Source organism: Corvus hawaiiensis, chromosome 20 (genome assembly GCF_020740725.1).
Source record: "Corvus hawaiiensis isolate bCorHaw1 chromosome 20, bCorHaw1.pri.cur, whole genome shotgun sequence".
Classification (NCBI taxonomy): Eukaryota; Metazoa; Chordata; class Aves; order Passeriformes; family Corvidae; genus Corvus; species Corvus hawaiiensis.
The window spans coordinates 1,464,868-1,485,087 of record NC_063232.1 but is presented as its reverse complement, the minus strand read 5'-3'; the positions used below and the strand labels follow the sequence as shown (position 1 = coordinate 1,485,087).

The window sequence follows — 20,220 nt, the reverse complement described above, 5'->3', positions numbered from 1 at the left end:
GGGAAACAAGAGATCAGGGTCATTCTCTCACCATGAAGCCATTTTCCCATTCTTCAGAAGTCAGAAAGTACATAGCACATCAGTAATATCTGAATTTTTAAAAAAGATTTCTCTAAGTTTAAAAGAATCCTCTGAAAACACAGGACAAAATCCATGGATCTGAACTCATCCTACAATATAAACCTTCATCATGAGGGGGAAGGTTCCTAAAAATATCAGTATGGTTTTTTACTAGAACCTGGTTTAATATTCTGGAAAACAAATCAAATTTAATACTGGAAAAGTTGCTAAAGCCATACACACACAAGCCCATTCCCCAAGCTTTAAAAAATGAAGTCCATTAGTTCAGAGTTCACTCGTGACCTTCACAAGTGACTGACCCAACTCAAGGGTTAAGCTCAGCTGCTGGAGATTATTAAAATGTTCTTTTCTTTCCTCATCCCCCCTCAAAGGCAGGAACGAGGTAAAACACACTGACACTATCTGTTCTGGGATCTCAGAGCTGGATGGACTCCACGGGCAGCAGCTCGCTGGAAAAATTAAACGGAAAAGGGGGAGAAAAGGTGACTCAGCACTTTGTGTTCTACATTCACAGTGCCCAAGTGATTTATTCTGCTGCTTCTCCTGCCTGGCAGAGAGATGATTACAGAGGGAGATGTAAACATTTCTCTATTTAAATATTTTTCATGCATCCCATGCTCCATGGATTTTAGCATATGTAGGTATTTCAGTTAACCACACTGTTCCTGCGCCATGAAAAACAGAAATACCACAACAGCCACAACCATTACAAAAGAGCCCATTACCCCTCATAAAAATGATATAAAAGCACCTTCCATAATTTTACATCATCCTACCCAAGTCATTCCCTATATCTTTAGGATTTAAAGGACAAGTTCACAGATTTTTTTCTATCTACTCAGGGGAATGTATAATTAATAATATTTTTTATTACAGCCTACAGGATGAGTATCAGCAGTGATTCCTTTTCAAGTACTTTTTTGAGCACTCTGAGGAAAACTTTTTGGGAAAACAGCTGCCCAAATGACTGAGGGCACGTAAAAAACAACCAGAAGACTTGACTGACTTAATTGATCACATTTTCACATCTGCTGCTGCAAGTTTATCTTTACATTCTCCTTGCTTTGGCTAAGTTGAACGGCAATTTTGTGTTACACTGAAATGTATTATGGGGCTTGGAGCAACCTGCTCTAGGGGAAGGTCTCCATGCCCATGGCAGGGGGTTGGAATGGGATGAGCTTTTCCAACCCAAACCATTCTGTGATTACCTGGAAACACCACAAAGCACAGAAGAGCTCCATCAGGTAAAACGTGTCCCCTTCCCAATTTTGTCACCCAAGCCTGGATCCATAGGGACATACCTGTCCCGTTCTGGAGTCTGTCATCTCCTTGTACAGGCTGATGTCCAGGTAGTATCCCGACTCGTTGGTGAGGAAGAGGCGGATGGGAATTGCCTTCCCCGTGGGAGTCAGGCGGATGTTGATCTTCAGCTCGGCCTGGAGGACACGGAGCTTCCAGAGGCGGCTCCCGTAGCGCATCACCATGGACCGCACCGACTCCTCGATCTGCAGCGTGGGAAAAGGGGTCCCTCAGCAGGCCCTGGGCAGCCTGGTCTGTGGGGGGTGTCCCTGCCCATGCCAGGGGTGCAATGAGTTGGGCTTTAAGGTCTTTCCAACCCAAACCATTCTGGGATTCTTTCTGGATCCCACCGCTCCAAGGTGACGAAGCAGCGTCACACATCAGCACAAGCCCAGGGCAGTTACAGGACCTCGGTGACCTGTCCCTCCTCATCCTAAGCCTTGAGACAGGCAGGAATTCCACCTGGGGACTACTGATGTAGTGGGACAGTGCTGGATTCACATCCCTGTTTCCTCATGGCACATGGAATCACAGAATCCGTAAGTTGGAAAAGACCTTGAAGATCATCACGTCCAACCACCCCACCCCAGCACAGGGACCCCCTGCCTCCCCTCCACAGGCATCTCTCACACCTGGGAACTACAGAATCCAGGGAAGCCAAACCCTTGGCAAGCAGTTCTGTAGCCCTTCTACGCACAATAATCACATTTCCCTGCCTGCACGGAGCTTTAAATCAACAAAGCAATTACCACTTGGAGCTGGGCCTTCTGCTCTTCTATTAAACTTTATAAAATACTACTGTGGGCAAAGCGCACATTAAAAGAAGGCAATTTATAGGCTGGCTTAAACATTTTTCCCAAAAAAGGCCTCTTTTGCACAGCAGCTCAAGGAAAAGTCATGGTATGTATCTGAGGGCAGCTCAACTTCCGGGGATGAATGTTCCAGCTTCTTCTGAATTTCCTGGGAACCAACGGCTCTGGACACGCCAGGAAAGGTTCATTCAAGAGCGACTTAAGCCACCAAGTTTTAATCATGATTTAAAAGTCAGCAAGCAAGAGAGAGTTATTTTGATACCCAATTCATCTTTTTAAACTTTCGGTTGTTCTCCTCAGGAAAGGTCAGCTCTCATCTTTGGGTACCCATGAACTGAATGCTGATTTCCAGCTAAATTCAGCCTGGACTTGGGACTTGCTTTGTGGTGATTGTGCTAACCACAAACATCCTTTATGCCTGAACACTTTCATTTGTGCATCTACAAAGCCTAATGTTCATTTATTTATAACGTTGATCTCTGTGGTTTTGTATCAGAGACTGAAAATGAGGCACTTTTGTAGCTGAATTTACAGATTCCTTTTAAGCTCCTAATTTATCTCATGTTTTATATGGATGGAATCTGGACTTCTGTAATAAACAGAGGGGCATTTACATCTGCTTCCTTATTAAAACTGTTTATCTCAAACACACAATGAAAAAATAGGTTTAGTTTCAAACACAAAACACATTCCTGATCATTGTCCCTCAGTTTACACAGAGGAGCTGAGCTGCACAACAAAATGGCTTTAAACTGCCAGAGGGCTGGGTTAGATGGGATATTGGGAAGGAATTGCTCCCTGTGGGGGTGGGGAGGCCCTGGCACAGGCTGCCCAGAGAAGCTGTGGCTGCCCCTGGATCCCTGGAAATGTCCAAGGCCAGGCTGGACGGGGCTTGGAGCAGCCTGGAATAGGGGAAGGTGTCGGGGTTGGAATAGGATGAGCTTTAAAGTCCCTTCCACCCCAAACCATTCCATGATTCTGTGATTCTATAAACAAAGATCATTTAGTTCTGACAAGTGAAGCCCTGGAAAGACAACCAGCCCCGAGCTGGGAGGAGCTCCCACCTTGGAGGGGTCCATGATGACGGTGGGCACGAAGTTGAGGAAGATGTGGTTGCAGTCCGTGCGCACGTTGGTGTTGTTGAAGGCCACCTCCAGCTCATCCATGGCCTCCAGCAGCAAACGCTCTCCCTCGTTTTGCAGATACTCAAAGGAGGCTTCCTGCCAGAGATTGCCAACAAACCATTCACTTTTTACTCACAAATCACAGCCCAGAAATGCAAGGTTTGGAAAACTGCAGAAGGATGTGACGGAGAAAACAGAACCCATCGGTGTCACAGGATGTGCAGCCCTGGAGCAGATCCATCCCCAGCATAGAGCCAGTGCTCCCAGTGCCTGGATCCCACACCTGGCTGCCTCATGCCCTCCTTTAGTTCAGAGTAAATCTGAAACCAGACAGGGCAAGCCACTGTTGCCTCAAAATCTCAGGATTTCTGACTCTTCTCTTGGGCCCCTGAAAAAATCTCCGTGGAGCATGGGAATACCAGGATGTCAAAGGGATGGTTCTGCAGAGCAGCACCAGCAAGGAGAGGGCACAACCCCCAGCACTGCATACAGGGAATGGTCAGTTTTGGATCCTGCAGGTCCCTAGGCTGACCCCGGGTTTCATGCACCACCTTGGAAAGGGACAAACTCACCTTGGTCACCAGGTCCGAGTGCCGAATGATGGCCCTGACGAAGAACCTGTAGTCTGTCACCTCTGTGCCCACCTCCACCTTGGCTGCCCCCAGGTACAGGTGCATTTTGTGGTTGGCACAGGGGATGGCCGTGAGGTCGAAGTTCCTCATGCGGTTCAGCTCCAGCTGGAATGCCAGGGCCGGCTCCAGGTGCCGGTAAATCCGGTCCTCCTCGAACTGCAGCGGCCACGGACACAGCAAAGGGTGGGGAAAGAGTGGATTGAAAAGGTGAAACACTGAGGGTAAGAACTCGACAACATCCCTTTTGAAATTCCATATTTAATTCAAACCCAAGAAATTCAAATAATCCAACCCAGACTTCTCACGCAGTCACTGGCACTGGGAGCTGTGAGATTGCTGAAGTGCTGAGAGCACAACACAAATTGCAGGACAGCAAGTTCTCAAACTAATCTCCCTCAAAAATCCCTCTTTTCCACAGAAACCAGAAGGTTTTGTCCTGATTCTGTGTAGTGAATCACTGCCCTGCTTCCAAGGAGCCGCTGCATGAAAGAAGGATAAAGCCAACACTTGGAGAAAAGTATCAAGAATATCCAACTCACCTTATCCCGGGCACGGAATGTGAAGAACTTTGGAAATTCCCTCTGTTTGAAAATAAAAACAACAGTGTTAGCCCTCCCAAAGCAAGCACTGATGTCCCCAGAGTGCCCTCAGGCCACTCCTGGGGCAGCACCACAGCACAGGAAGTGACAGAAGTTATTCCCAGCTACTTTTGCAACATTACAAAGGTGGTGGAAAAGCAAGTCACCCTCAAGAAGACAGCAGAGGCAGCTTAAACCTGCCCTCACTAATGCAACAGAGGCTATTTGATTTGCTTTAGATAATTATTGTCAGTTATTAACAGACAACAACATGGAGGTGCCCAGAGAGAAGTGGGAAACTTTTTCTAGTTCTGTTATGATTAAGTTTCCTGTGGAAATGTTTGGAGTGATGTGAACACTCGGTTATGGATGCAGATGTACACAGAACAATGATTTTATTCTGCAGCTCTCTTCATACCATTACTGCCAGAAATACTCTCTTCCCAAGGAAAAATGGGAGTTGTAATCAAATAACTTTATTCTCCTGCATGGAGCAGCAAAAACATTACAGAAGTCCCCCAAATACCACTCAGTTTCTCCAGTTTTCTGTTGCACAGATAAAACCCTGGCAGAGCCTTGAGAGTTTTCTGAAATATTGTACAAGTCTTTGAGGAAGAGAGAAAGCCTAGACAGCATCCTGCCCCTCCAGTTCCATCCAGGCAAACCCACCCACTCCTCTGGAATTACACTTTTACTGGGCAGAGGAGCTTTGGTCAGTGCTTTGCACCCCATGAGAACAGCAGCTGCCCGTGCTGAAGGTGACCTGAAGGGACACACACAACTGGCCAGAACTGTCTTAGTAAGCAAAAACCAGGGAACCTGACCTGGAGTCACTGAATTTCTGGCTCACGTTCCATTATCCATGAAAAATGAATAACCCCAGTGGGAGTCGGTGTGACAGCCAGTGATTGTGTATAAGCCACCACTGAGCAACACAGATTTTAGGGCTAAAAGTACTATTCTAGTCAGTCATCTTCCATCCCTCCTAAGTAAAACAGTCCCCAAACCTCACCTGATGACTCTCAGTTGAGCAAAATAACTTGAGTTTGCCTGGAATCTCTTCAAAAATAACCAGTGGTACAAGAAATGCTGCCTGGAAATTCAGGCTCACCCGAAACGCTCATTGTCTGGGAGCATCATCTAAGAAACAACCTCATGTTTCCTCACTTCTCCCAATCCCTCCTACCTGTCCTCCTCTGCGTGCTGCCAGCTTCTCCCACCATCTCCATGCTCATTCCTTCACTAATGGAATTGCTTCCAAGGCATCTCACTGGTGTGGTGGGCAAATATCGTAATTAGATGTGCACACACACAAAAATCCTCAGTGCTCTGGTACCAAAATCCAAAAGAGTGCTCCATTTCCTAGGCGGAAGAATTATACCCCTGCTGTGTTCTAATCAACCAACCATCATCAAGACAATCAAAATAATTTGCCTAAATTAGCCAATCAAGACACCCTGCAAACCGCAGAATGCGAAAAGCTACACCAGAAATCATCATAGTTGATTATTATACTAATAATCACGTTAAAAACCTAATGAGATGAGGAAATTGGAAGCTTGCTGGAGCAACTCTCTATTACCTCAACATGCTGGGAACTAATTATATAGACTGTAATTAAAACAAAAACAAACCCAAGCCCAGGCCCTGGCTAAGTTAATAGTTGGTCCAGTAATGAAGGGCTGGGATAGGAGACAGTAATAAAGAGTGACAGAGCAGCTCCCAGAGGTGCTCCACAAACTTCACAGCCAGATGACACACCACACTGAGGGGCCAGGGAGAGCTGGGGGATGATTCCTTCTGTTCTGTGCCTCCTTCCTGACCTCTGACACATCCTACAGCACTTACTCAGCAACTCTGGTTTTTCAATCCCCCAACACCCACTCCATTCTCTAAAACTTCCTATTTTAAATCTAAAGTCTAGATTTTCTTGCTGAAGGTCCCAAAAACCTCTCCACAGAATCCAGCTTCTTACCTAAGCCATTGACTGACACCTCTGTACCTGTACTGTGAGCAACAATTCCTACGTGGTGACTCCCACGCAGGTTCAAACACTATTTTTGCTGATTTGTAAACTAGTTTTCCCTTCATAAACCTTCCTAGACCAGCTGTGTTGAGCACAGGATGAATTTCTTGCACTTCAAAGGCTCCTAATAACTTCCAGCACTGAAAAGTAGATACCCAAGAGATAAAAACCTGGTTTATGTCTTACAGTGCCACCTAAACCAGCCCTCAGTGATGCCCAAGCCCTGGGGAAGGGAGTAATTCTCAGCAGTAACAGCATCAAACATTTCTCACATCACAAAACCACTCTGCAAAATTTAACAAGTCCCTTCAGTGACTGCTCCAAGTTATTTTAAGATCAGTAAGAAGCCAAAAGAAATCACCACGCTACATGAGAAATACAAAGGTTTCACTGATAATTGCACTTCAGAACAGAAGACAACACTGAAACACACAGAATTTTTATTAGTGTGGCTTCCTGAGCTCAGCCAGGTAACGAGAGAGACTCAGAACCTCAGGGGCCCCTCTGAATGCCACGGGCCCAGCCTGGGTTTGCAGTCAGATGTTCAAATAAATACTTCAACACTTCACTTTGACGCCAGTGTGAGCATTCAATGCCTGCCTGAGATCCAAATGAGAAGCCCAGAGCCCCCTGTGTGTCTCCTGGCCTCACGTCAGGAATGCCACCGTGTTCCAGGCCCTTTTTACTTACATGGAATCTCTGATCCACCTCATAGTTGACCTGTTTCCTGAAGTCCTTACAAACGAAACATACACATATAGGAAGAAAAAAAAAGCAGAAGACAGCTAGCAATTAGGATTAAAAATCAAAAATCAATTAATTCAAGAATACAAGAGGTGTCAAGATTGTTTACAATTGTAAATTAATTTTCTTATGCGAATTTATGAAAACCATCTCAAATTTTAGAGGACAAAAAACAGTGAAGAGAGAACGAAATACAGTAAATACAGCATTTAATTTGGGGGAAAAAACATGTCAGATACCAATGGTATAATGAGCTAAAAACCAAAGCGTTCTGAGCATCAGGAGAGATGTTGAAATACCTTTTGTGCTACAAGGAAAGTCAGCCTCCGAATGCCATGTTCCATCAGGACTGATTTCTGTAAGAACAAGGATGGAAACAGGTGACTGGACTGGCAGAAACAGAACAGACTAAAAACATGTTGAAGTCCTCTGTGAAATGAAAAAGCTTTGCAGATCCTTCTGCCTCTGAGTTGCTGCTCCACTTCAGCCTCCTCGGAGCGAGGATTTCCCACCTGACGCTCCTTTAGCAGCATAAATACCCCAATCCCTTACACCTGAGCAGGTAAAGAGCTAAATCACAGGAACAGCGAGTTCCAGCTGAGCGTGGCTAAGCAGGAATGCACAGGAGTCACACCCAAATCCTGCAGGAAATATCCTTGCTCATTTGCCAAGATTGCTTTCTGAAGGGAGCACAGCGTAGATGGGGTAAGGTCACAGAAAATGAGTTTTAAAGGAACCAACCCACAGAAGCATGTAGCCCATACTAGCTCATGGATAACCCAGTCCAAAGGACACATCCAGGCTCCCAGCCTGGAGAAGGCTTTGGGGGGGCTTCACTGTCACCTTCTAGTACTTTAATGGCATTAAAATAGAAGGGAGAGGGACTTTTTGTATGGACAGAGAGGAACATGAAAGGAATTAGATGGACAAGAGTTAGATGGGATGTCAGGTAGGGCCTTAAGGTCCCTTGCAACCCAAACCATCCTGAGAGTCCAAGACTCTATGTTGCAAAGGTGATACAGGGCAGGTGTCAGTTATTTTTTTCAAACAGATCAGAGAATATCCATTCTCACTGCTTCTCCCTCAAATTCCCCTAAGCCCCCTCTCACAGGAGTGCTGCCATCAGTATTTGCCACACCACTGATCCTTTGAAGTGGTAAGATCTTGTAATTCTCCTCTTCTTAAAACTTTTTTCCTTCCTCCTCCCTTTTCCAATTTAAAAGCAAAGAACACAAAAAGGAACAACAGCTCAGCTCAAGCAGGAGCAAACCAGCCCCTCTCGGCACAGACTGTGATGTTTCACTAAGGTTAAGCCCTTTGAAAATGAGCAGCAGTGACTATATTCATGGCAAGAGGAAGAAAATAACTTTAATAATGCCGTGATTTAAAAAGCAAAAATTGTTATTGCTTTTAAAATTCCACAAGTGGCAGACAATAACAGCAGAGCAACAGGATTCTGATTACATGGTAATAATGTGGGTCTCCCAGCAAGGCCACAGCTATTACAGAGCGATTAGCCATCAGCACCTGGAGAAACTCCATTTCCACTGACTGCCTCAATCTCCTCCACAAGTCATTTACAAGTATATGATCCTAATTTCTATTAAAAAAACCACACACAACATGCTGGGACTGGAAGATTATTTGGACAATTTGGATCAACCTATTTGATAGCTTAATGTGGTTTGGGATTTTTTTTTTTTTTATATTTTATTTCTTTCCTTTTATCCCCTCCCATAAAATGCCTGGAGCATGATCAAGCAGATGAAAAGCAGAACTAGTTTTAATTCTTAGATTTGATTGTTTTCCTTGTTTAAAGAGACAAAAAGCTGCTGAAGCCACATGGATGCCATTCCCATTTTGGAACCCCTGATTTCTGCAGGACTTCTTCCCACCTTCCACACTGAGAAGTTGGAGGTGCTCCCCCAGTGCTCCCATAACCAGTGCAGTACCAGGAATCCCAGTTCCTGGTGGGATATTCAGCTCCACAAGCTGCTGGAGTTCTTCACACCACCAGAAAAGCAGGTGCAAGGCAGAGCCCAGACTGGACACAAGGAGTCTGTTGCCAACCCAGGCTGTCTCACAGCTGAGCCAGCACCAACATTTGGGACTCTGAAGTGTATCCCACACTTAGGAAGGAGCAACAGAACATGCCAAATAACTCCACCTCGTGCCAGGAATATCGTATAAGGTGGAGGCTTCAGCATACAAACAAGGACAATACATTTTAATGGCATTAAGACCATGGTGATACACAAATACAGGACATTTTAATGTCATTTTCCATGGCTCTGTTTCTCATACGTTAACTTTACCACCAGGGAAAGGGATAGAACACAGTTTTCAGAGCATCTGGAGACAGTTACTGAAGATGGACCAGATGTGTTTAAAACCTTCCAACTCTTTCATCTCATCAAAACTTAAAGGGAAGAAGTCCTGACCTGACAGATTAGAAGGAGAAACAGTGACCTGCTGGTTTCAGAGAGGTGCAGCTACATCCAGTCAAAGAAATGGGAAAGCTTGAGGTGGGATAAATTAAGGATGTAACTGTTACATCTGTTTGTTTCGAAATCAAACAAAAACCCCCAAACCTAAGGAACAAACAGACTTTTCCCAACCTGTCCTGCACAACCCCAGAGACCCAGAGGGGGGATGCAGAGAGCTCACCTTGCTCTGGGTGAACTCCCTGAACATGGCAGCCAGGCTGTCGTCATCGACGTCGCTGTCGGTTTTGATGGCCACGTTGAGGATGTGGATGGGCTCCTCCCGGGCACTCTGCAAGGACAATATTCCCCACAGTTAAACAGGTAACAACTCCTGCCAGTCCTCAGAACAGGCTCCCTAAATCCAGCTTTAAAGCAGAGATGCCCTGGGGGAAATGACCTCAGCGGAGCACCAGGGAAAACTGTGAGGGAAATCCAGCCTCAGAAATCTGCAATTTCCCAGAAGTCAATGTCCACAAACATCAAACAGGAGCTTCCTTTGGAGAATCCAACTCTGAGGACCAGACAAGGTCAGAGCCTCTCTTTACCAGGTGCAGCACAAGGACAGCAGAGGACTTTGGCATCAAGAAAAGTAATTAAATTAATCACACTCAAAGTGTAGGGGCAAAACAGTGTGAGTTTTCATATCTACAACAACATTAAATAATGGGGAAACATCAATTACATTAGAGCTCCAAGCAATTACAAATTCAGCCTTTAGGAGCCTGTGTTTAACTGGGAAAAAGTGAGTCTGGACAGGAAATTACCTTGGTGAGGTGAGGGGGATGTAAAGAGAGGGATCTGAGGACTTTAAGGTTGACAGTAATATTCTGTAAAAGGCTACAGTGCTTACACACATCAGGATCAAGGGATCAGTGGAAAACAAAGCCCTGTTCTGGACACAGACTATATTCCAGCAGAGCTTCTCACTCTTGTGGAGCAGCTACCTGTCTCTCTAAGGGAAACTGGACCTCTACCCCTACGGATTAGGGACCACCCGCTTCCTCTGCACCTGTTCTCCACATCACTGCAAAAACTGAGCAGCTCCACTCAGCTTTTCCTCCTAAAAACAGTTCCAAGAGGTCGAACAGAGGGAAGAATCAGGATTTAAGGTGACTGGGAAGGGTGTAAGAGAGGAAACACAGCAAGTCAGACATAGGACTAAGGTGGGTGAAGGTGCAGCTCAACATCCTGGTGCACAGTGCAGGTCTGGAGACTTAACAGCGGGTTTAAACTCTCAGTTACGCTGCTGTGGATGCAATAATTCTGCTGGTGCTAAAAGCCATAAAATAAATTTACATGGAGAGCAAGAGGCTGAGCCGTAGCTTCAGACCAGAGCTGGAAAGCAGACGCCTACACCGAGTCACCTGCTGTGGAACAAGCAAGCAAATCACAGCCATAAATACACAAAGCTCCTAACTCCTGCCTCCAGCACTCCAGCCAGGGAGGAGCATCCAGCTTCAGCCCTGCTTCCAGCCTGAGAGCACCTTCCAGAAAAAACCCACCCTACCTTGTCTTCATCATAGAGGGAAGCGTGGCCGGCCTCAGGGAACGTCGGGCTCTGTGGGGGAGAGTCACAGAAGCATCCCATGACTTCATCAAAGATCCTGGAACACACCAGGGAGGGACCAGTCACCACCACACTGCTGCCAGCACATGGAGCACCCCAGCACCGAACCCACCAGTCCTGGGAGGAAAGGGCTCCTTCCCTTGCTGGGCTCAAAGATCAGGAGGCAAATCCTCAAACCAGAGTCTGGATCATCCAACATTTGTCAGAGACCTCCTGGGTGCAGGCTGAGGGCTCTGCTGGGCGTTTGCCCACCCCAAAAGGTTGGAAGCACAATGAACTCCCCACACACACATCCACAGAGCGTTAGGAGCAATCAGCACGTTCCCAAATGGTCCTCAGCCAGCAGGAATCCGGGAGGCTGATCCCTCTGGCTGCAAATGGCTCCTACAGCAGCCTGAGACTACAGTTAGCCCAAGGAGACACACACACACAGGGATCCAAGCAGGGAAACACACTCAGGACCAGTCTAAACCTGACTCTAGACCTGGCAAAGCCTTTGGCCAGCTCTGTCAGGGCCCAGGTGGGGAGGTGGCCACAGAAGCAACCCCGAGCCTGCCCACACACCTGACGAAGTCCTCGAAGGTGCGGAAGGAGACCATGCCGCCCATCCGCTGGCAGGGAGGGGTGAAGGAGTTGTCCAGCAGCACGTCACTGACGCTGGCCACGTGCACCATCCCATAGTGATTGAGGTTGGAGGAGAAGGACATTCTAGACAGCAAGTCAACAAGAGCCCAGTCAGTAGGGACAGGGGAGGGAGGACAGCACCTGGAGCAGGTTTGGGCATGTGTTCTGACCAGCTGGAGCGTGGCTGTGCATCCAACAGAAATGCTGGATTTCTCAGCCTTCTCCAGAGCCCCTGCCACGCCTCTGGTGCCACTAATGCCCTTACCTGGATGTTGTCTCAATGTACAGGAACACTCAGAGTTAGCAAATAACGTTACAATCCCTTAAAACAGGTACTTCTTGACATGGCAGGAGAATTCTCACTATGCAAAGCTGAACTTATTTTTCCTCCTGTCTTTATGTTTTGCTTTACAAGTGGAATATGATTCAAACAGCACCAGTTCTAAGGTTTGACACTTGAAAGGTTCAGTACATTTTTACAAATTAGGCTGAAGCACACCATGCTGTATTATCTTATTGATTCCATTATTTTTCTGGTCAAACTATAATGTGCACTCCTCAAATGCAGTGTGGTACAGTGACTTCTCCAAAACTCTTTACTGAGTCTCACACTCACATTCCTACCCTTTCTGTTCAAGGAACAACTGGACGTGGCACTCAGTGCTCTGGGCTGGGTGACAAGGTGGGGATCAGTCACAGGCTGGACTCAGTGGTCTTGGAGGTCTTTTCCAACCTCAATGATTCTGTGATTTTTATGGTTTGTTAAAGACTCACAATGCCATGGTCAAGATTGGCAGAGGAAGTTTCTCACACAGCGAGGAAAAGCACACAGTTAGACAGGACCTTTCTCTGGTGACCACAGCTGGGGTTTGCCTTCTCTACAATAATTAACACTAATTTCTGAGCTGCACTCCTGCCACAGCCACTTCCCAGCTTTGCTGAGACTTTTTCCTTTCCACGCACCAAACGCACTGTGATACGGCCCTAAGTACAGTGTTAACAAGTCTAAAGTATCATCAGTGTGATTAATAGCTCTCCATGCCTAAAGTCACTCTCTGTTTCCACAATTTATCTCTGATTAAGAGCCGTGAGACTTCCAAGCCCATTTTTACTATTTTTCCCCAAATAGGTTTGTAAGCCGTAATAAATAATAGGTATTCACGTTTTGAAAGAGAGGGATTTTTCAGGACATGCCTTGGTGTACATTTCTTACAACTATTACAAAAACTATCACAGAACAGGAACCGAACAAAGAGACAGCAGACATTTCTCATGTATTATTTAAAACAAGAAATACTTTTCAACTGAGACACAGGAGGAAAAATTAGCATCCAAACCACAACAAAACATGCTGTCAGCTGTTTGAGATGTAGATTCATCTATGGTGTGAGGGAGGTGAAACAGCCTCGACAAATTCTAAGCTATGGACAAGAAACCAGGGTAGCAACAGGTTGGGCTGGGAGGAACTGCCTGGGGTCACTGTGACACCCTGCCAGAGGGTCAACACTGGGAATCCAGTGCCCCAAAGGACCCTAGGACAGCACTTTGCTGTGTACCATACTGCAGATGAGCTGAGTCACCCAGCAAATTTAATTTCAAAGACTGCTGCATACAAAGATTTTTTTTTTTCTTTTTAAGAAAAGCTGAAAACATGTTTTAGACAAAGGGAGAGGAAAACGGAAGGAAAAAGAAGAGTCATGGTTGAGAGTTTCCCAAGTAAAGAGAAGGGCACTACAACAAAACATGTTAAAACATTCAGGATTAGGCTACTTCTTTCTAGTCTGCCTTTGAAATTGGAAAAGATGACGAGTACCGTACCTGTTTAGCGTGGGGATGTTCCCTCTGTAATCAAACAACCACAGTTAGTCACAGACTGGTTAGTGAAAGCCATCATAAAGAACCATCATCAAGCTGATGCACAGACCAGCAACATGTTTACAATTGACTCTCCCAAATTTGTCAGCTGCCAGGGAGAACTCCCTGCCAGGGCCCTGGGGAGGCACCCACCGCCTGACTTCGCTTGCCATGGGCAGAGCCAGGCCATGCAGAGAACATGCAAACAGTGAAATATCCCAGGAAAACACCTGGCATTTCCAAAGGACCCCCATGTTCCTATTTCCCCTTTCACAGTCCCCGCTTGAAGCCCTTTGCACACACCAAGTGCAAAGCCAGACCACAGGGGAGCTTGTGCTCCCTGACAGAACAGCAGAGATGCAAAAAAACAAAAATAGTGACCATCTCACACAGGAAAACTGCAACAGGTTCAGGAAAACAAGCCAAATCCTCAGTGCCAACCTTCCAGGCTAAGCAGCAGCCCACGCACAGGCTCCCACAATGCAGGAACAAAGCAAACACTCACAGCACCACGGAATACGTTGCATTTTCAGCATTCAGCACTAAAAAGAATAAACTTAAGGCTAATTTCAGGAAAACTTTACCAATTCTTTTATAACATCAGTCCGACTCTCCCCATATTTGCATGCAGACCACGGCTTAGTGATGCACACAAGGCAGAGAGGAGCGAGGGGCATGTTTTCACACCAGCAGAACAGCAGCACAGCACAGCCCAGCCCACACCAGGAACAGCCCGGAGAGTGCTCCATGCAAGATGGAAAAATTGCTGGGATGTGACATGCAAAATAGCAAAGATTAAATCAAAAAAGTCCTTGCACACAGGAGGCTTGTGCAAAGGGATCAGCAAGAATCCAAAGATGGAAAGGAGAGCTTTGAGGAACATGTGAGTGGACATTCACCCCCCTCCCTTCAGGAACCACAGACTTTTCTGACATCCTAGACCATAGTTAAGACCCCAAGTTACTGAGCATGAAGTCTCCACGCTCAATGACCAGTGTATTCCATGGTCACACTGCCTGCCCTGCTCCTGTCCCCAAACTCTGGTCACAGCACAGTCACGTTCACTACAAGGTGATGTGCTGGGTGCATTACTGGTAGAGGCACAAAAAATTCCCATAACCTCCTTAAACCAAATGGGGACAATAAAAACTAAAACCATATCTGTTATGGTAAATAACACAAGTATTTAATCTGGGGGGGGAGGATGGTGGGGACAGACCCTGTGCTGCAGAGCCTGTGGTCAGGACAGAACGGGCCTCGAGCCCTCAGGGGGTTGGGACTATTTTGTGAGCTTGGCAAAGAGTGGGAAAGCTGCATGTGATCCACTTCAGTTGGAAAAAATAGTCTGGAAGAGGACTGGCAGTTCCTACCCCCAGCAGGAACACTCCCATAGCCGTCCCTGGAAGGCTTTCAGAAGAGAGAGGGATAAAAAAACAGTGTAACAAATGTTCGGCTCAGCCTCAGAAAGGGCACCCTGGCGCTGTGCTCTGGGAACCGGCTCCTGCCACTCCATACGGAGCTGAGGAGGCTCAGGCAGGAATGGCAGGGGGGGAAACAAGGCAAGGAGGAGTGGATTGAAACTGAAAGAGAGCAGGTTCAAATGGGATGTCAGGAAGGAATTGTTCCCTGTGAGGGTGGGGAGGCCCTGGCACAGGGTGCCCAGAGCAGCTGGGGCTGCCCCTGGATCCCTGGCAGTGCCCAAGGCCAGGCTGGACACTGGGGCTTGGAACAGCCTGGGATAGTGGAAGGTGTCCCTGCCCATGGCAGGGGTGGGGCTGGATGGGCTTTAAGGTCCTTTCCAACCCAAACCATCCCCTGGTTCCCCGCCAGGGCCAGCCCATGCAGCCGGGGCCACGTCAGAGCCCCCAGCAGCACCAGGCCCGGGGGTGACACGGGCACAGCGATGGGGCAGTGCTGGCACTGCTGCCCTCAGCCTCACACCCTGCTCTCCACACCAGCCCCAGCCCTTCTCCTGAGCCCTCCTCCTGAGCCCTCCTCAACTCCCAAAAGGGCCCTTCCTGACCAGCAACACCGATCTCAGCAGGGATCTGCTCCAGCCGTGCACCAGCTCCGCTGTCCCCATTGCTCCTGCACCCCCTGCACCTCCCAGTGACTCTGAATTCAGCTCCCCTTGCCCCCTCCTCCCTTTCTTTCCCTTTTTCTGTGTCAAACAGGAGCTCTCCCCCCACACCATGGCCATGCATGCAAAGCTCCAGCTGCGAGCGAGTGCCAGTGCAGGGCAAAGCTTTGGAAATGAGGCAGCAAAGCGGAATCAGCAGAGGTTGGCTCAATAACCCACTTGTAGTTATTAACAGCAGTACCACAGGAGAAAGAGCAATTCCACTGGCTCTGACCAGTGCCATTCCTCTTATGTTTCCTCATTCCTGTAGAAGAATCTAACCAGAAGGCTGTGAAACATGCCTCAAACCATACATTTTGATTGGGTTTTTCCTCTCCCTCTTTCTTCCCTTATTCTTCTGCTCCCTCTGTGATTCAGCCAAGCTGAATCTGCTACAGAAGTCCAATTTGCATAAAATTATCATCGTTCCATTCAGTTTGCTGCCCCTTCCACACCCCTTCTTTGCTCTGCTGGAAGATTTTGCCCTTTCCGAGGCAGGCAAGCCAAGGGAACGGCAGCACATTACTGCTGCCTGCTGCCTAATTAACATCAAACCTCAGCACGGCGCTGCAGGGATTTACAGGTGTCCTGGAATCATTCTCCCCTCCTCCCTCCCTATACAAACCACTCTCACAACAAGGAGGGGACCTCAGGCTACCTGACACCCCAGGAGTTATTCCTTTGGGGCTCCAGGTAGGGTCAGAGCTCACAGCAGCACGGCTGGGTCACTCCTGGCATCCAAAGAGTGATGCCAGAGGCTGTTTCAGCAACTAGCCCACAGAAAATGCTTTCACTCTGGCAGAAATACAAATTTTATGAATAGATCATTGTTAAATGATAGCAGGAAGAAACCTCTACATAGTCTAATTGCAAGTTTGGGGTTCTTAAAAAAGCACTGTTTGGGACCAGGGATATTTAATCTGGTTTTCACCCTTTCAAACGGTTTCTGCCTGTAAGCTAAGGAAGAGGCTGACAAAAAGGGAACAACCAAAATACCCCATAGATGATAAAACATCAGGAGACAGCAAAGGAGAGATCATGCACCACTCTTAAGCCTTGAAATCAGCAACACCGAAGTCCAAGGAGGGCATGAACAAACATCCACAAGCACAGAGGGAGGAGATTCCAGGCAAAACCAAGCACAAGATCGTTGAGACATTTATACTGATGGGAATACCCTTGGATGGGGCTCTGAGCAACCTGGTCTAGTGGAAAGTGTTCCTGTCCACTGCAGGGGTGGAATGAGATGAGCTTTGAGGTCCTTCCACCCCTGGCCATTCTGTGGTTTGGTGATGTTGATGAAATACAGAGCAACTCACACCTAGGCTTGAATTCCACCCTTGGAAGCACCACGGACAACAGGATGCAGTCCCAAGAATGAATTCAACCCAGACAAGGCATTTGCCTCTACATCCAGGTTTGCTGAGTGTGTGCATTCCCGGCTCCAGAGGCAAGCAGGGTGAGCTGGTATCAGACATCTCGTTTGTCCAGTCCCCAAAGTCACACTTGCCTTACAGCTAAGCAGGCTCATCATCAAAACTTCATCTGCAGTGCTAAAACCTTCCTCACTTCCTCCTTCCAATGGTACATCCTGGTCCAAGCTCCCTCAGGACATCTCAAGGCCAAATGTGGCAGCTGGGGGTGTTCCATGGGACAGAGGAAAGGTGTGGGCTCAGTGCCCAGAGGGGTTGGGAAGGCATGGCTGAGGCAACAGGGACCAAAACAGGCTGGGTTGTGTTTCAGTTTCCTCTGGGGCTCAACAAAGCAGAAGGTAGAGCCCTGGGCTATCCCTGCCACATCCCAAAATCAGGATATAGCCAGCACCTCTAAGTCTCCTTGCCAGCACCTGCCTCAGCATCTGACACATGGGGCACATCCAGCTCTGACAAAAACAGGGATCTGTTCTGTGGGAGCACATTCGCCTCTGAGTTCTTCCCTCCTGGTCCTCCAGCACATCTGTTACTGGGGAAGGGGGGATCAAGGGAGCAGCTGAACACCCTGGCTGGGGGAGCTGGAGAGAAGGGAGGAGCAGGGCTCTGGGAGGAGCAGGGCAGCAGCAAGAGCTGGCTACAGCAGACAATGTCCCAGTTTAATTTAAACCTTACAGCTTCACACATAAGAAAGGCTGTTGGAAAGCAGGAGAGGAGAGGGGATTAGAAAGAAATACTTTTGTTGAAAAAGCACTATAATTCCCTCTCCTCCACACACAATGTTTCTTTGAACAGAAGATTTTAAGCTAAGATTAGGCAAGGCCTGTTTCACGAACACCTCAGAAAGGCCTTTCAGTGTCTGTCACCTGGGCTGCCATCCTCACAAAGGCAGCTGAACTCTCTGAGCACCAGTCAATATTCCACCGCTTCCCAGCTCAGCAGGGCTGGCAGAACAAGCGGGGAGCAAAGCACAGCTCCAAACAGGGCTCATTTCTTCCTCCCATCTCCTCTCCCCAGGCCTCTGCACGAGGCAGGTTATCCCCAGGCAAGGCTCTGCACTCAGCACTTGTCTGCAGTCCCCTCTGCAGCGTGTGGCCATTGGCATCCCAGAGATCCCCTTGGATCCAAGCCTCCAGATTGGATTTCTGCTCGGAGAGGGCTCACAAACCCCATTTGCTGCCAGATGGTGACACCACACTCCTCATCTGCCCTGCACCGGGCACAAGGAGTGCTGATGGATCCATAAAGCCCTCTGTGATTCCCATTAGAAGCTATTTTTCTCCCTGTGACTTTCCCTTGCCATTCAGTGGGGATTCTTACATTAGGACATTTTCTGTTAATTTAAACAAATAATTCCCCGAACAGTTTCTGCCCACAAAACCCACCAGGAGCAGGCTGCACTTCTGTGCCTTTGTCAGCAGATTTAACAGCTTTTCTGTCCTCTCTGCTTCCCTGTGGGCAGCTGATGGCAATCCTTCCATGGCCAAAAATACAAAGTCTGAGCCTGAGCTGTGATCAGGCAGCTCAAGAGTGACTGGGATTGTTTCTGCCACAAGTAAGTAAAGGCATAGCAGGGTTAAATACCAATAACAAAGCATTTAAACATAAATTTTAAAACCTAATTAGAATTTAAACCATTATCAGTTTGCTGTTTTCTCTACGTGAATATTGCTTCAGTAAAATTGGGCTCTCAAAGGTTCACAAAGGGGACCAGGGTTTAAAAATATCAGAGGAGGTAGTGAAAAATGTGTGGCATCACACAACAGCATCTCCCAGAGGGAATGCTCTCCTCAGGGCTCTCTGGCATCTGCTCCTGGTTCACCAGCCCTGCAGAGCCTCGAGGGACATTTTGGGATATTTTGGCTTTGGGATTTGCCCTTGGAATGCGTTTTTCACTTTTCAGCCTAAGAATTTGTGCTACGAAAGATACAGAAAAGCACGTGATGAACACAGACCATGGTCAAGAACAACAAAGAAGACTTGAGCAGGACAATGTCAGAGTTTTGAGATTTCCATGTCCTGAATTTAACACCAGGTGTGGCTTCAGAGCTCCTTAAACCCAAACACCTGTGCCACCAGCAGCCCCTGGGCACCCTGTGCTTCCCCCTGGGCACCCTCCAGCCACCCCAGAGGGAGAGCAAGAAGCTGCCTCAAGCACCAGCAGCCAAATTCATCCCTGGCAGCTGGAGGCACCTCCAAGGAGCTGCCCCTGCCCCTGCAGGGCTGAACCTGCCCCCGACCCTGCTTCCCTCTGCACAAGGAACACGCTGCATTTCCCATCACCCAGCAGCCTGAGGAGCAGAACTGAGCTCAGAACATTGTCCCAGCCAATTCAGTGTAAGGGGAGAGGAGATTTCGGGACAAAGAGCTGTTCCTGGAGCAGGGAATGTCTCTCCTCTTCCAGCTGACCTTGTCTGATTAAGCCTGTGCACAGAGCAGAGCAGTGGCCAGCACTGGCAGGCCAAAAATCCCCGAGCAACAAAGGTAACTGAGGCCAGCAGAGAAGAAACGGAGGAGAATGAAGGGTGGAAGAGAGCATTATAAAGGGGTACTAAAAATAGTATGCAATTATTTACAAATATTCTAGAAATGTAGGGACCAGATGAGCCCAAACATGTCCCATTTGTACCAGGAGTGCTTGGTGGGGCCGGCTGGGGACAGCCATTCATTTCCAGCAAACCAGATTCTGAAAACCATTTCATAAAAGGTACTGATGGATTCTCAATGAAGCGAGACTGGACCCCACCAAAAATAAAACCAGGGAAAAGATGTTTGGAGACAAAAGAGGGAGAAAGGGCCGCGGTGCCCGGCACGGACCAACAGTGGCACCCGGCGGCCAAGGGG

The 20,220-nt window shown here is 47.7% G+C and overlaps 1 protein-coding gene across 8 annotated transcripts in view; it reads right to left on the bottom strand.

Moving 5' to 3' along the window:
- The window catches only part of ACACA (acetyl-CoA carboxylase alpha), a 104,836-nt gene that overhangs the window by 46,776 nt on the left and 37,840 nt on the right, over positions 1-20,220 (bottom strand). For 5 of the 8 annotated variants that reach the window (XM_048324741.1, XM_048324742.1, XM_048324739.1 and 2 more), the window contains 10 exons: positions 13,792-13,815; positions 11,914-12,057; positions 11,290-11,386; positions 9,964-10,071; positions 7,596-7,652; positions 7,243-7,287; positions 4,488-4,529; positions 3,889-4,104; positions 3,257-3,412; positions 1,383-1,586 (listed from right to left, as the gene is read on the bottom strand). In XM_048324741.1, coding sequence (XP_048180698.1) covers positions 1,383-1,586; positions 3,257-3,412; positions 3,889-4,104; positions 4,488-4,529; positions 7,243-7,287; positions 7,596-7,652; positions 9,964-10,071; positions 11,290-11,386; positions 11,914-12,057; positions 13,792-13,815 — 1,093 coding nt within the window. The remainder of the gene's footprint in view (positions 1-1,382; positions 1,587-3,256; positions 3,413-3,888; positions 4,105-4,487; positions 4,530-7,242; positions 7,288-7,595; positions 7,653-9,963; positions 10,072-11,289; positions 11,387-11,913; positions 12,058-13,791; positions 13,816-20,220) is intronic. The other 3 variants (XM_048324736.1, XM_048324735.1, XM_048324737.1) reach the window with 3 other exon arrangements.